Genomic DNA, 13436 nt, shown 5'->3' with positions numbered 1-13436 from the left:
TGCCTCTTCAATCCCCCACCACTCACCCATAGCTCCTAACTGCACAGGCCCCACTGACGCCCTCTTGTGACGTCCCCACCCCCCACCCCCCCCCACCCCTACTCCTCCCCCCCCCACTCCCCACCCCCCCCCCCCCCCCCCCCCCCCCCCCATCTCACTCTTCCCCCCCCCCCCCCCCCCTCCACTCTTAGCAGCGCAGCGCAGCCATTCCCGCCCGTTAGGTTCGCATTGTGATGTAGAATGTGCAGATATTACTATGCAGGCGCAGCTGATGGGTATGTGGGAAGGGGGTGGTGTGGGGGGGGGGTTGTGGGGGGTGGGGGGGGGTTGGGGGGGAAGGGGGGTGTGTGCAGGGGGGGAGGGGGGGGTGGGGGGGGGCAGGTGGGTGTGGGGGGGGGGGGGGTGGGAGCTGGGGGAAGAGAGCTCAGAGAAAATACAATGGTTGCAGGCGGTATCACGGGGGAGGGGGCAGAAGCCAGCGATTGGGACCAGAGGGGAAGGGACTGGAGCGGACTCACAGCGGGCGCTAGTCTGCTGGTGGCCGGTCGCTAGACCGCTGGTCGCTGGTCACTGGTCATTCTCATCCGCCGAGATCAGATTCTCCGGTTTACGTTTGGCGACATTTCCCGGAACATGCCGGGCTGGGCCGGGCCGTTTCCAGTCTCTCTGAAAATTGTGTCCGGTTGTAAACCTCCGCCGGCCATCCACCGCTCCAGTAAAGACTTGATGGCGCAGGAAGGGGCGGACCGTCCCGTGTAGTGACAGGAGAAAAGACCAATCCATGCGGCGCTGAATGGCAGGAGGCGAGATCAATCCGCGCACATTCTTTAAGATTTTTAAGATTTTTAAACCTCGCTAAAGTTTACATTAGACCACCGATTGGAACAAAACTTGTTGCAATCGCAGCACAGGAGTAAGTAAGTAACGGTGAGTAAGTTGGCGAAAAATCGTAGCACCAGTGCGTAATGTTTCTATAAGATCCCCCCTCAACCTTCTAAATTCTAGCGAATACAAGCCGAGTATGAAGAAAGACTGGATAGACTTGGCTTGTACGCGCTAGAATTTAGAAGATTGAGGGGGGATCTTATAGAAACTTACAAAATTCTTAAGGGGTTGGACAGGCTAGATGCAGGAAGATTGTTCCCAATGGTGGAGAAGTCCAGAACAAGGGGTCACAGTTTAAGGATAAGGGGGAAGTCTTTTAGGACCGAGATGAGAAAATTTTTTTTCACACAGAGAGTGGTGAATCTCTGGAATTCTCTGCCACAGAAGGTCGTTGAGGCCAGTTCGTTGGCTATATTTATGAGGGAGTTAGATGTGGGGCATCTGAGGAAATACATTCTTGCCATAGAGGGAGTACAGAGAAGGTTCACCAGACTGATTCCTGGGATGTCAGGACTTTCATATGAAGAAAGATTGGATATTTAGATGTGGCCCTTGTAGCTAAAGGGATCAGGGGGTATGGAGAGAAGGCAGGTACGGGATACTGAGTTGGATGATCAGCCATGATCATATTGAATGGCGGTGCAGGCTCGAAGGGCCGAATGGCCTACTCCTGCACCCTATTTTCTATGTTTCTAAGATCAGAGCTTTAATTATGTATAGACAGGAATTGCAGATGCTGGTTTACCAAATAAAAGACACAAAATGCTGGAGCAACTCAGTGGGTCAGGCAGCATCTCTGGAGATCATGGATAGATAACAATTCGGGTCGGGATCTTTCTTTCAGACTAATTGAATCAGTCTGAAGAAGGGTCCTGTCCCGAAACAACACACATCATGTTCTCCTTGGATGCTGCCTAACCCGCAGAGTTACTCCAGCATTTTGTGTTCCGTTTTACATTTTCTCATCAGCAATCTCTGCACAAAAACCTTTTACTATCCACAGCCATCAAGCAGAAGGTCAATCAATGTGCTTGAAGGTCACTTGCTGACACGTACCTGAATTGTGGATTTCTTTATCCTGTCTTCTTCAATTTGCTTTTACAAATAAGCCATGCTAGCCGTTATTCCATTGAATGCACAACTCCAATCACCCTGAATTGTTGCCTGTCATTTCATTGCCCACTCCCTCTTTAGCTTTTCCAAAGGACACACTATATTCTGCTGCATCTCAACCCTAAGGCTTGCAGAATTTTACACTGCTGTCTGAAATTGCCTTTAAAATATTCCATTCAACTGACTTTTAGTTACACTCCTTTATGGTCTTAGTTTTATACTAACGTGCTCTTTGCAAGTTCAGACCCGCAGATAGGAAGGACTGCTGTACTAATGAATTTGATTAGCATAATGATTAGTATACAAACTTAAAGCACATGGCATTGGGGGTTCAGTATTAATGTGGATAGAGAACTGGCTGGCAAACAGGAAGCAAAGAGTAGGAGTAAACGGGTCCTTTTCACAATGGCAGGCAGTGACTAGTGGGGTACCGCAAGGCTCAGTACTGGGACCCCAGCTATTTACAATATATATTAATGATCTGGATGAGGGAATTGAAGGCAATATCTCCAAGTTTGCGGATGACACTAAGCTGGGGGGCAGTGTTAGGTGTGAGGAGGGTGCTAGGAGACTGCAAGGTGACTTGGATAGGCTGGGTGAGTGGGCAAATGTTTGGCAGATGCAGTATAATGTGGATAAATGTGAGGTTATCCATTTTGGTGGCAAAAACGGGAAAGCAGATTATTATCTAAATGGTGGCCGATTGGGAAAGGGGGAGATACAGCGAGACCTGGGTGTCATGGTACACCAGTCATTGAAGGTAGGCATGCAGGTGCAGCAGGCAGTAAAGAAAGCAAATGGTATGTTGGCTTTCATAGCAAGAGGATTTGAGTATAGGAGCAGGGAGGTTCTACTGCAGTTGTACAGGGTCTTGGTGAGACCACACCTGGAGTATTGCGTGCAGTTTTGGTCTCCAAATCTGAGGAAGGACATTATTGCCATAGAGGGTGTGCAGAGAAGGTTCACCAGACTGATTCCTGGGATGTCAGGACTGTCTTATGAAGAAAGACTGGATAGACTTGGTTTATACTCTCTAGAATTTAGGAGATTGAGAGGGGATCTTATAGAAACTTACAAAATTCTTAAGGGGTTGGACAGGCTAGATGCAGGAAGATTGTTCCCGATGTTGAGGAAGCCCAGGACAAGGGGTTACAGCTTAAGGATAAGGGGGAAATCCTTTAGAACCGAGATGAGGAGAACTTTTTTCACACAGAGAGTGGTGAATCTCTGGAACTCTCTGCCACAGAGGATAGTTGAGGCCAGTTCATTGGCTATATTTAAGAGGGAGTTAGATGTGGCCCTTGTGGCCAAGGGGATCAGAGGGTATGGAGAGAAGGCAGGTACGGGGTACTGAGTTGGATGATCAGCCATGATCATATTGAATGGCGGTGCAGGCTCGAAGGGCCGAATGGCCTACTCCTGCACCTAATTTCTATGTTTCTATGTTTCTATGAATTTGCATTTATACAGCAAACTGTGCCAGCTTGATTTGGTCATGATATGTTTTCCTCCGTGTTAATTCTTAGCACAAGATTGGAGTACAATCAAGATTGTTTTTTATTATGGTATTGTCATGCATATTAGAACCTGTGAGATGAAAGTTATGGAGTTGTGATGTAATACAGTACAATAAAAAACTCTTCAGCCCAACTTGTTCATGCCAGTTAAGATGTCCCATTTAAGCTGGTTCCATTTGATGTGTTTGGTCCATATCCCACTAAACCTTTCCTATCCATGTACCTGTCCAAATGTCTTTTCAATGCTGTTATAATACCTGTCTCAATCACCTCCTCTGGCAGCTTATTTCATACACCCACCCTCTATGTGGAAAAAGGTACCCCTCATGGGCCTGTCCCACTTAGGCGACTTTTTAGGCGACTGCAGGTGACTATGCAGTTGCCACAAGGTCGCCACATGTTCGCGGGTGGTTGCTGGGGAGTCGCCTTCAATGGTCGTGAGGAGTTCCTGCATTCTGGGAACTAGTTGCGGCCTCTTTACAGTCGCCGCAAATTTTTCAACGTGTTGAAAAACTCGCGGCGACCAGAATGAAGCCGCCACGGTGAGTAGCGAGAATTCTCGTGCCGTAGCTGTGTCGCCAGGAGGTCCGAGTGGGTCGCCAGTAGGTCGAAGGATCTCGTTCATTCTCGTAAGTTGTAGCCGGTGCTGACTGCTGAATTTCATTGGCTCATTGGGGGAAAAAAACATAAGCAGTGGTTTTCAGAACCAAGGTTAACCAGTAATGTTAATGTCCACCGAGCTTCACAGCCGTATATCTCTGGCTTCTTAAAAGTTGTCTCCACTCCTTCTCCCTCTCTCCCCTCCCCTCCTCCCACCCCCCCCTCCCCCCCCCTCCTCCCCCCCCCCTCCTCCTCCCCCCTTCTTTTAAAGGACTTACCGTACACTGTGATTTAGCCGTCTTAATTACAGCGCCAACCTTCCTGTTCATCGCGGTGTGTGTCTGTATCACCTTGGCTTTGCACTGTGTGAATTTCACTCAGACAGCGCTCCCCAGCTTTCCCTGTCCCCCGCCTGCATAACGGGCTGGTGAAGGAAGCGATGTGTGTGTGTTACACTCTGACAGTCACTGTTCCAGTTGCCGGTTTTTCAGGCAACTGCCAGCAACTTGACAATCGCCGACAGTCACCTGAAATATCGCCTAAGTGGGACAGGTCCATTAGGTTCCTATTAAATCTGTCCCCTCTCAGTTTAACTCCATGTCCTCTGGTTCTTGATTCTCCCACCCTGGGTATAAGACTTCACCCTATCTATTACCCTCATTATTTTTATACACCTGTATAAGATCACTCCTCAGCCTCCTGCATTTCAAAGAATAAAGCCCTATATTGCCCAATCCTACCTTGTAGCTCAGGCCCTCAAATCCCGGCAACATCCTCATAAATCTTCTCTGCACCCTTTCCAGCTTAATGACATCCTTATGTGTGAAGCTACTATTGAAGGATCAGATTTTAAACAAAGGTCTGTTTTGCCAAGGCAGTGAGTGTAAAGGATCCTTTTACAAAATGAATATTGTCCATCCATGTATTAATCAACATTTCTACCTCGCTAATAATATCCAAAACAAATCTGGTGCTTAGGAGGTTTATCGCATGAAAATTGGCTGCTGAGTTTTCTGGCATGGAAAATTTGTGACTACCTCAAAAGTAATTCATTTTTATGTATTGCTTTGGGACTCCAGAGAACATTAAATTGGAATGCTTCTTTTTCATAATTTAGATCAGAACATTCATTTATAATAGAAAATTAAAAAGTGCTCTTCAGCCAGAATTCTCCCACTGGGGCGGAATTGTTAATTCTTCATAATACAGGAATATTTAATGTTCTGGTTTCTGCTGCAGACAAAGCAGATTCTTTATCATCACCTCTCCCTCCAGCAATAATAAGATCCATAATAAAACATAGATTTTTTTTTTTCAAATTCATTTAAAATTAATACATTGTCAGAGTATTTCTCTAACATCAGTCGTTGACTGGCAATGGTGTTCATTTTTGCATATAACTTCAGATAACCTGTGACAGGCAAAAAATATAATGTCTGTAAACAAAGAGGTTGATGTGGGCAAAACCACAGGCATCATTTATATGGACTTCAGCAAACCCTTGGATAAGCAAAAGGATTTGAGTATAGGAGCAGGGAGGTTCTACTGCAGTTGTACAGGGTCTTGGTGAGACCACACCTGGAGTATTGCGTACAGTTTTGGTCTCCTCATCTGAGGAAAGACATTCTTGCCATAGAGGGAGTACAGAGAAGGTTCACCAGACTGATTCCTGGGATGTCAGGACTTTCATATGAAGAAAGACTGGATAGACTTGGTTTATACTCTCTAGAATTTAGAAGATTGAGGGGGGATCTTATAGAAACTTACAAAAGTCTTAAGGGGTTGGACAGGCTAGATGCAGGAAGATTGTTCCCGATGTTGGGGAAGTCCAGAACAAGGGGTCATAGTTTAAGGATAAGGGGGAAATCTTTTAGGACCGAGATGAGGAAAACTTTTTTCACACAGTGGTGAATCTCTGGAATTCTCTGCCGCAGAAGGTAGTTGAGGCCAGTTCATTGGCTATATTTAAGAGGGAGTTAGATGTGGCCCTTGTGGCTAAAGGGATCAGGGGGTATGGAGAGAAGGCAGGAACAGGATACTGAGTTGGATGATCAGCCATGATCATATTGAATGGCGGTGCAGGCTCGAAGGGCCGAATGGCCTACTCCTGCACCTATTTTCTATGTTTCTATAAGGTTCTGCATGGTTGACTGCTCTGGAAGGTTACATCGAAAAAGGGTCTCGACACAAAATGTCACCTATTCCTTTTCTTCAGAGATGCTGCCTGACCCGCTAAGTTACTCCAGCATTTTGTGTCTATCTTTGCTGGTGGTGGAAGATTGTTTTGTGCACTGGACATCTGTGACTAGCGTGTGCCGCTGGGCCCATTGTTGTTTGTCAGCTATATCAATGATTTGGATGAGAATGTACAAGCATGATTAGAAAGTTTGCAGATGATTGAAATAGTTGTATTGTGGACAGAGAAGATTGTTATCAAGAAATACAGCAGGACCTTGATCTTCTTTTTCTTGCATATGGCGTGCACAGCCTAAAGTTAAAGGACAACATGTTCTATTTGATCTTATTTGATTGTGCACACTAGGTTGATTGCATTCGTTGAAACAGAGGAGACCACGTTAAGGTTGCAATTTCCCACCCCAATAGGACCTTGATCAGGTTGGCAAATGGGCCGTGGTATGGTAAATAAGGTTTAATTCAGATAAGTATAATAGACAATAGGTGCAGGAGTAGGCCATTCGGCCCTTCGAGCCAGCACCGCCATTCAATGTGATCATGACTGATCATCCCCAATCAGTACCCCGTTCCTGCCTTCTCCCCATATCTCCTGACTCCGCTATTTTTAAGAGCCCTATCTAGCTCTCTCTTGATAGCATCCAGAGAACCTGCCTCCATCGCCCTCTGAGGCAGAGAATTCCACAGACTCACCACTCTCTGTGAGAAAAAGTGTTTCCTCATCTCCGTTCTAAATGGCTTACTCCTTATTCTTAAACTGTGGCCCCTGGTTCTGAACTCACCCAACATCGGGAACATGTTTCCTGCCTCTAGCGTGTCCAAACCCTTAACAATCTTATATGTTTCAATGAGATATCCTCTCATCCTTTTAAACTACAGAGTGTCCAAGCCCAGCTGCTCCATTTTGGCAGCATATGACAGTCCCGCCATCCTGGGAATTCACCTTGAAAACCCACAATGCACTTCCTCAATAGCAAGAATGTCCTTCCTCAAATTAGGGGACCAAAACTGCACACAATACTCCAGGTGTGGGCTCACTAGGGCTCTGTACAACTGAAGAAGGACCTCTTCGCTCCTAATTTTGATTCCTCTTGTTATAAAGGCTAACATGCCATTCGCTTTCTTCACTGCCTGCTTTACCTGCATACCCAGATCCCGTTGTACTTCCCCTTTTTCCAATTTGACGCGATTTAGATAGTAATCTGCCTTCCTGTTTTTGCTACCAAAGTGGAAAACCTCACATTTATCTGCATTAAACTTCATCTGCTATGCATCAGCCCACTCCCCCAACCTGTCCAAGTCACCCTGCATTCTCATAGCATCCTCCTCACAGTTCACACTGCCACCCAGCTTTGTGTCATCTGCAAATTTGCTAATTATTTTGAATCCCTTCATCCAAATCATTGATGTATATTGTAAATAGCTGCGGTCCCGGCACAAAGCCTTGCGGTACCCCACTAGTCACTGCCTGCCATTCTTAAAGGGACCCGTTAATCCGTACTCTTTGTTTCCTGTCTGCCAACCACTTCTCTATCCATGTCAGCACTTTACCCCCAATACCATGTGCCCTAATTTTGCCCACTAATCTCCTATGTGAGACCTTATCAAATGTTTTCTGAAAGTCCAAGTACACTACATCCACTTTCCTAGTTACATCTTCAAAAAATTCCAGAAGATTAGTCAACCATGATTTTCCCTTCGTAAATCCATGCTGACTCAGACCGATCCTGTTACTGCTATCCAAATGTGCGGCTATTTCATCTTTTATAATCCAGCATCTTCCCCACCACCGATGTCAAGCTAACTGGTCTATAATTCCCTGTTTTCTCTCTCCCGCCTTTCTTAAAAAGTGGGTTAACATTAGCTACCCTCCAATTCACAGGAACTTATCCTGAGTCCATAGAACATTGGAAAATTATCACCAATGCATCCACGATTTCTAGAGCCACTTCCTTAAGTACCCTGGGATGCAGACCACCAGGCCCTGGGGATTTATCAGCCTTCAGTCCCATCAGTCAATCCAACACCATTTCCTGCCTAATGAGGATTTCCTTCAGTTCCTCTGTCACCCCAGAACCTCTGACCACTACTATATCAGGAAGATTGTTTGTGTCCTCCTTAGTGAAGAACCTGTTCAACTCATCTGCCATTTCCTTGTTCCCCATAATAAAGTCACCTTTTTCGGACTTCAAGGGTCCAACTTTGTTCTTAACTAATTTGTTGCTTCGTTCCTAACAAGATGTTGGGAAGCCAAACCCTGGGGAGGATATTCACAGTGAATGGAAGGACCCTGGGGAATGTTGTGGGATGGAGGGATCTAGGAGGGTATGAACATAATTTCCTGAAAGTGTCGTTGTAGGTAGATAGGATGATGAAGACAAGTTTTTGGCATGTTGGCCTTCACCAGTCAAGGGATCTGATTATAGAAGTTGGGACAATATCTAACAGTTGTACTAGACATTGGCGAGATTGTTTTTGGAGTACGGTGTTCAGTTGTGGTCAAGCTTCGATAAGAAAGATGCCATCGTGTTGGAAAGAAAACAGAAAAGAATGCTGTGGATGCTGCCAGGACTTGTGGGCCTGAGCTATAGGCAGATGATGGGCAAGCTAGGATCTTATTCCCTGGAGCATAGGAGACTGAACGGGTGATCTTATAGATGTGTATAACATCATGTTATGAATAGACCGGGTGAATGCACAGAGTCTTTTTCTCAGGGTAATGGAATCAAGAACCAAATGGCATAGATTTAAGGCGAGAGGGGACAAATTTAATGGGAATCTAATGGGAAACTTTCACACAGTAGCTGGTGGGAATATGGATGAATTGCTGAATGAAGTATTTGAGGCAGGTACAACAACAACATTTACGAGACATTTGGAGAGATAGATGGAAAGGAAAGCATTGGAGGGACATGGACCTGGTGCAGGTATATATGAATTTGCTTGGATGGGGCATCTTGGTTGGCATGGACAGTTTGGGCAGAACGGCCCATTTCCGTTCCGTATGATTCTGTGACATGACTCTATGGTTCAGATCTTCCAGCCGAACACCAACATTTCTCTCAGATTACACATACCTGCAAAGGTCCTAGATTCCGAATGGCACCCTCACTGCCTGATGTCTAATACTGCTTCAATGGTTTTCCCATGGATTTCACACGGGCTGGAGAAGTTGCGTTGCGGGAGCTCCGAAAAGCGGTCTCCCACCCGGACCCGCGAGCTCCCGATATCATAGTCCACCGGCCTGCAGCTGTTGCCTCCGAGCTCCAAAGTCAGGCCGCAGCAGCTCCCCACCACTGCTCCCCACACTTCGAGGCCGGCTAGCCCCGCGATGGTAAGTCTGCAGTTTCACGACTGGAGCCCCAGGTCATTCCGGCTGGAGTGCTAGGCCCCAACGACAATGCAGGGAAGATATTTAAAAGCCCCCCCCCCCCCCCCCCCCCTCCACATATACACAGTTAAAAACAGTATATAAAAAAACACGAACAATTGCATTTAACTAGACAAAAACATTTTTAAAAGACAGACAGGCTGTAGGGGGCGCTGCAATGTGAGTCGGGCCACCGCCTTCTGACAGTAGATGCAAGTGCTTCTGAAAAGATGCCAGCAACATCCAAACTCCATGTAGCTTCACTGGTGTGTTTGGTTAACACAAATAAAAAGGACACCTTGCAATTATCTCTTACCATTTTCTGTGTTTCTAATTTCTCTGTGTAGGTGATTCGGAAAGGAGAAGTGAGCTGCTGCTGGACATGCACCTTGTGTAAGGAAAACGAGTTTGTGTTTGATGAATACACCTGCCAGGCTTGCCCCCAAGGTTCTTGGCCAAATGAGGGTCTCACAGGTAGGAAATGGAACGAATACTACTGTGATGATTTGTCACAAGATCTGAAACTGTCTGGGTGCTGAGTAACCTTTCTGCGATGATAAACTAGAATAAACGGTTGTGTTTATTTAAATTATTTCTGCAGTCCGAGTCCACCACCATCTGACTGGAACTGGGATTCAAGGAGATTTTATTTGAATTTGTGATTTTGATTAAATATTAATCTGCAGTTGATAGGTGTCTTCAAAAAGTATTGATTCAACAAGAAATATGCAAATGAATTGTTCACTGCAGAAATGGATGAAAATCTGTGAGAAAGAGCGAGTACCTGATTTGTGCTAAAAATAATTGCCCTGTAAAAATGTGGAAATCAGGCACACATTTGAAATAACAAATCAATTCAAGTGAAAACAAATATTCAAAGTCAATAAGTGCAGCAAACTGAATCCCCGGAGAAGAATAAACATAAGTATAAATTGATTGGAGAGTCAAAAACTGAGACTATTTGCTCTATCAATTCATTCTTTTTCTTCTATTTCATTATTTTGATGTGATTGTATTTTTTTCTCACTGCTTCATTCCTCAAAGAACGGTAATATTTTTGGAGAGTAAATTAATCCAAGAATATTTGGACCACCCTCATATCCAGAGTAACAGATCTTTAGAACAGTACGTTATTGGTGAGCTCATTTTGGAGAACAATCGAATGTGCTAATTTCTCCACTCTTGCACCTTATTGTTAGCTCAAATAGTTGGCCAATTCCCTTTTGAAAGCTTCCAATGATTCTAGTTGCACTCCCATTTCAATCACACATGACAATGCCTAACCATTTATTCCATAAACAGTGCTTCCCCATAAAACCTATGCATTTGCCATACGAGACTGAGATTCATCCCATCAAAATATTATATCTGGCACATATGTAGAAATTTGAGAGAATCCTTATGAACGTGCAAAATTCTCTTGCCACTTAAGAAAGTGAATAAGCTGATGTACTTTATTGATCACTGAATCATTGTGAAGAGACCAAGTTTGGTTACTGCCGATATGGATGCCAAGGAACTATAAGCTGTTGACCAGCTCTTCCCGTGATGCAAAAAGGGATGTGTTCTCCACCCTGCTCCCTGAGGTTATTTTCACCCCCGCCAGCAAATTCCATGTCTTAGTCTTCTCAAAGCAAAAGAAAACAATGCTAGATTTTCCATTCTCTCCACAAAAGTATAATACCTCATATGTTTAACCACTCTATAACTGCGCTAGAACATCTCATCACAGCTTTGAACAGTGTGCTATCTAGGATTGGACACAGTATTACCATTTGAGCTGAATTGATGTTCATGTAGAGATACATAATTAAGCTGACCTTGATTTTTTGGTTTCATCATACTCCACTGATAATTCATTGGTTTTCAATTGCTATATTGTTGCTTTGTTAGTCCTGCGGTGCTGCCATTATGCACAAGAATACCCAGGTCTCTGTTCCTGCACTTCTTTGTAACTGTGCCTTTGTAAAAAATCTCTCTACTCATTCAAAAAGGTTCATTGTATTTTATTTGGAATGTATCTCACCTTCCATCTGTCCATTCATTCCAACAGACTCTCTATTCACTACCTCTCCCCTCCCCCTCCATTAGATTTCTAAGCTTATGCAAAATTCTGCAAATTCTGCACCTGGTCTAAGCAATTAAAATATTCCATAAAAAGCAGCACAGTGTGAATTGAGATCTATTGAGCACTCTAATGGCATTGTACTATTGGCCCGCCAATAGCAAGAAGGAGGTACAGATATGTAGTCAGATTTCCAAAAGATGCCAAAACAACATGGCTGTCTTAGTGGGTGACGTTAACTTCCCCAATATTAGATGGGCCTTGCTCACTGCCAAAGGCTTAAACAGGGCAGAATTTGTGAGGTGTATCCAAGAGTGTTTCTTGAAACAGTATGTGGATAGTTCAACCCGACAAGGGAACATACTGGACCTTGTATTGGGAAATGAGCCTGGCCAGTTACAATTAATGATCATTTGGGGGATAATGATCACAGCTGCATAAGTTTTCAGATTGTGTTGAATAGGGAGAAGGCTAGACTTTGTCGGAAGATACTAAATTGGAGCAAGACAAACGGCAACGTTGTTAGGCAGAGGCTCGGGGACGTACATTGGGAGCAGTTGCTATTAAGTCCACATCTGACAAGTTAAAATCATTTAAACGCCAGTTCATCAAGTTTGTACTTATGGTCAAAATGAGAAAGGAAGATTTAAAATGATGGAAACAGACAGGGCTTTTGAGGAATATAAAGAAAGGAGGAAAGAACTCAAACTTGAATTAGAAGGGTCAAAAGGGGCCACAAAATTGGTTTGATGATTCGGATTAAGGAAAATCCCAAAGCTTTTTGTACCAACATTAGAAACCAAAAGGAAACCAGGGAAAAGGATGGAACACTCATGGATGAAGGGGGAAATTTGTACCTGGAGTCTGGGAATGTAGGTGAGGTACGAAATGGATACTTTCCATCTGTTTTCACCAAGGTGAAAGATATGGACAATGAGATCAGTGTGGAAAATACTAATATGCAAGGACAGTTTGAGATTAAGGAGGAAAGGTGTTGGGGCTCTTGAAAAACATTAAGGTGGATAAATTCCCAGAAGCTGATGGGATCTAGCCCAGGTTATTGAAGAGATTACAGGAATCTTGGTGAAGATCTTTGTGTCTTCTCTAGCTATAGGCGAGATCCCAGGAAACTGGAGAGTAGCTAATGTTTTTCCTTTATTTAAGAAGGAAAGTAGCAAGAATCCAGGGAATTATAGGGTGGTTATCTTCACATCACCGGTAGGGAAACTATCGGAGAGGACTCTTCGAGATAGGATTTACTCCCATTTAAAGCCATGCGTTAATTAGGGACAGCCAGAATGGCTTTAGTTGGCAGTGGACATTGCCTACATGGATTTTAGTAAGGCATTTGATTAAGTCCCCCATGGTGGGCTGATCCAGAAGATTAAGATGCACAGGATTAACAGTGACTTGGTCAGATGGATTCAGAATTGGCTTACTGTTAAAAGGCAGAGTGTTGGGGTAGAAACAAAATATTGAGGCAGGAGGGCTGTGACCAGTGGAGTTCCGCAAGGATCAGTGCTGGGACCACTGCTGTTTGTGATAAATATATAAATGACATGGACATAAACAAAGACGGGTTCATTAGTAAATTTGCAGATGACACCAAGATTGCTGTGGTGGCAGACTGAGGAAGGCTGGCAAATTTATATAATGAGTTGTAGATCAGTTACAGAAATGGGCAAAGAAATGG

The 13436-nt window shown here is 44.5% G+C and overlaps 1 protein-coding gene across 1 annotated transcript in view; it reads left to right on the top strand.

Annotated features, from left to right (window-relative positions):
* Positions 1–13436, top strand: part of grm5b (glutamate receptor, metabotropic 5b) — a 473006-nt gene that overhangs the window by 384792 nt on the left and 74778 nt on the right. Inside the window, 1 exon segment of the mRNA XM_055637258.1 lies at positions 10026–10152. Coding sequence (XP_055493233.1) covers positions 10026–10152 — 127 coding nt within the window.

This window comes from Leucoraja erinacea, chromosome 6 (genome assembly GCF_028641065.1).
Source record: "Leucoraja erinacea ecotype New England chromosome 6, Leri_hhj_1, whole genome shotgun sequence".
NCBI lineage: Eukaryota > Metazoa > Chordata > Chondrichthyes > Rajiformes > Rajidae > Leucoraja > Leucoraja erinaceus.
The sequence above is the reverse complement of the archived record's forward strand: the minus strand, read 5'-3'. Positions and strand labels throughout refer to the sequence as shown.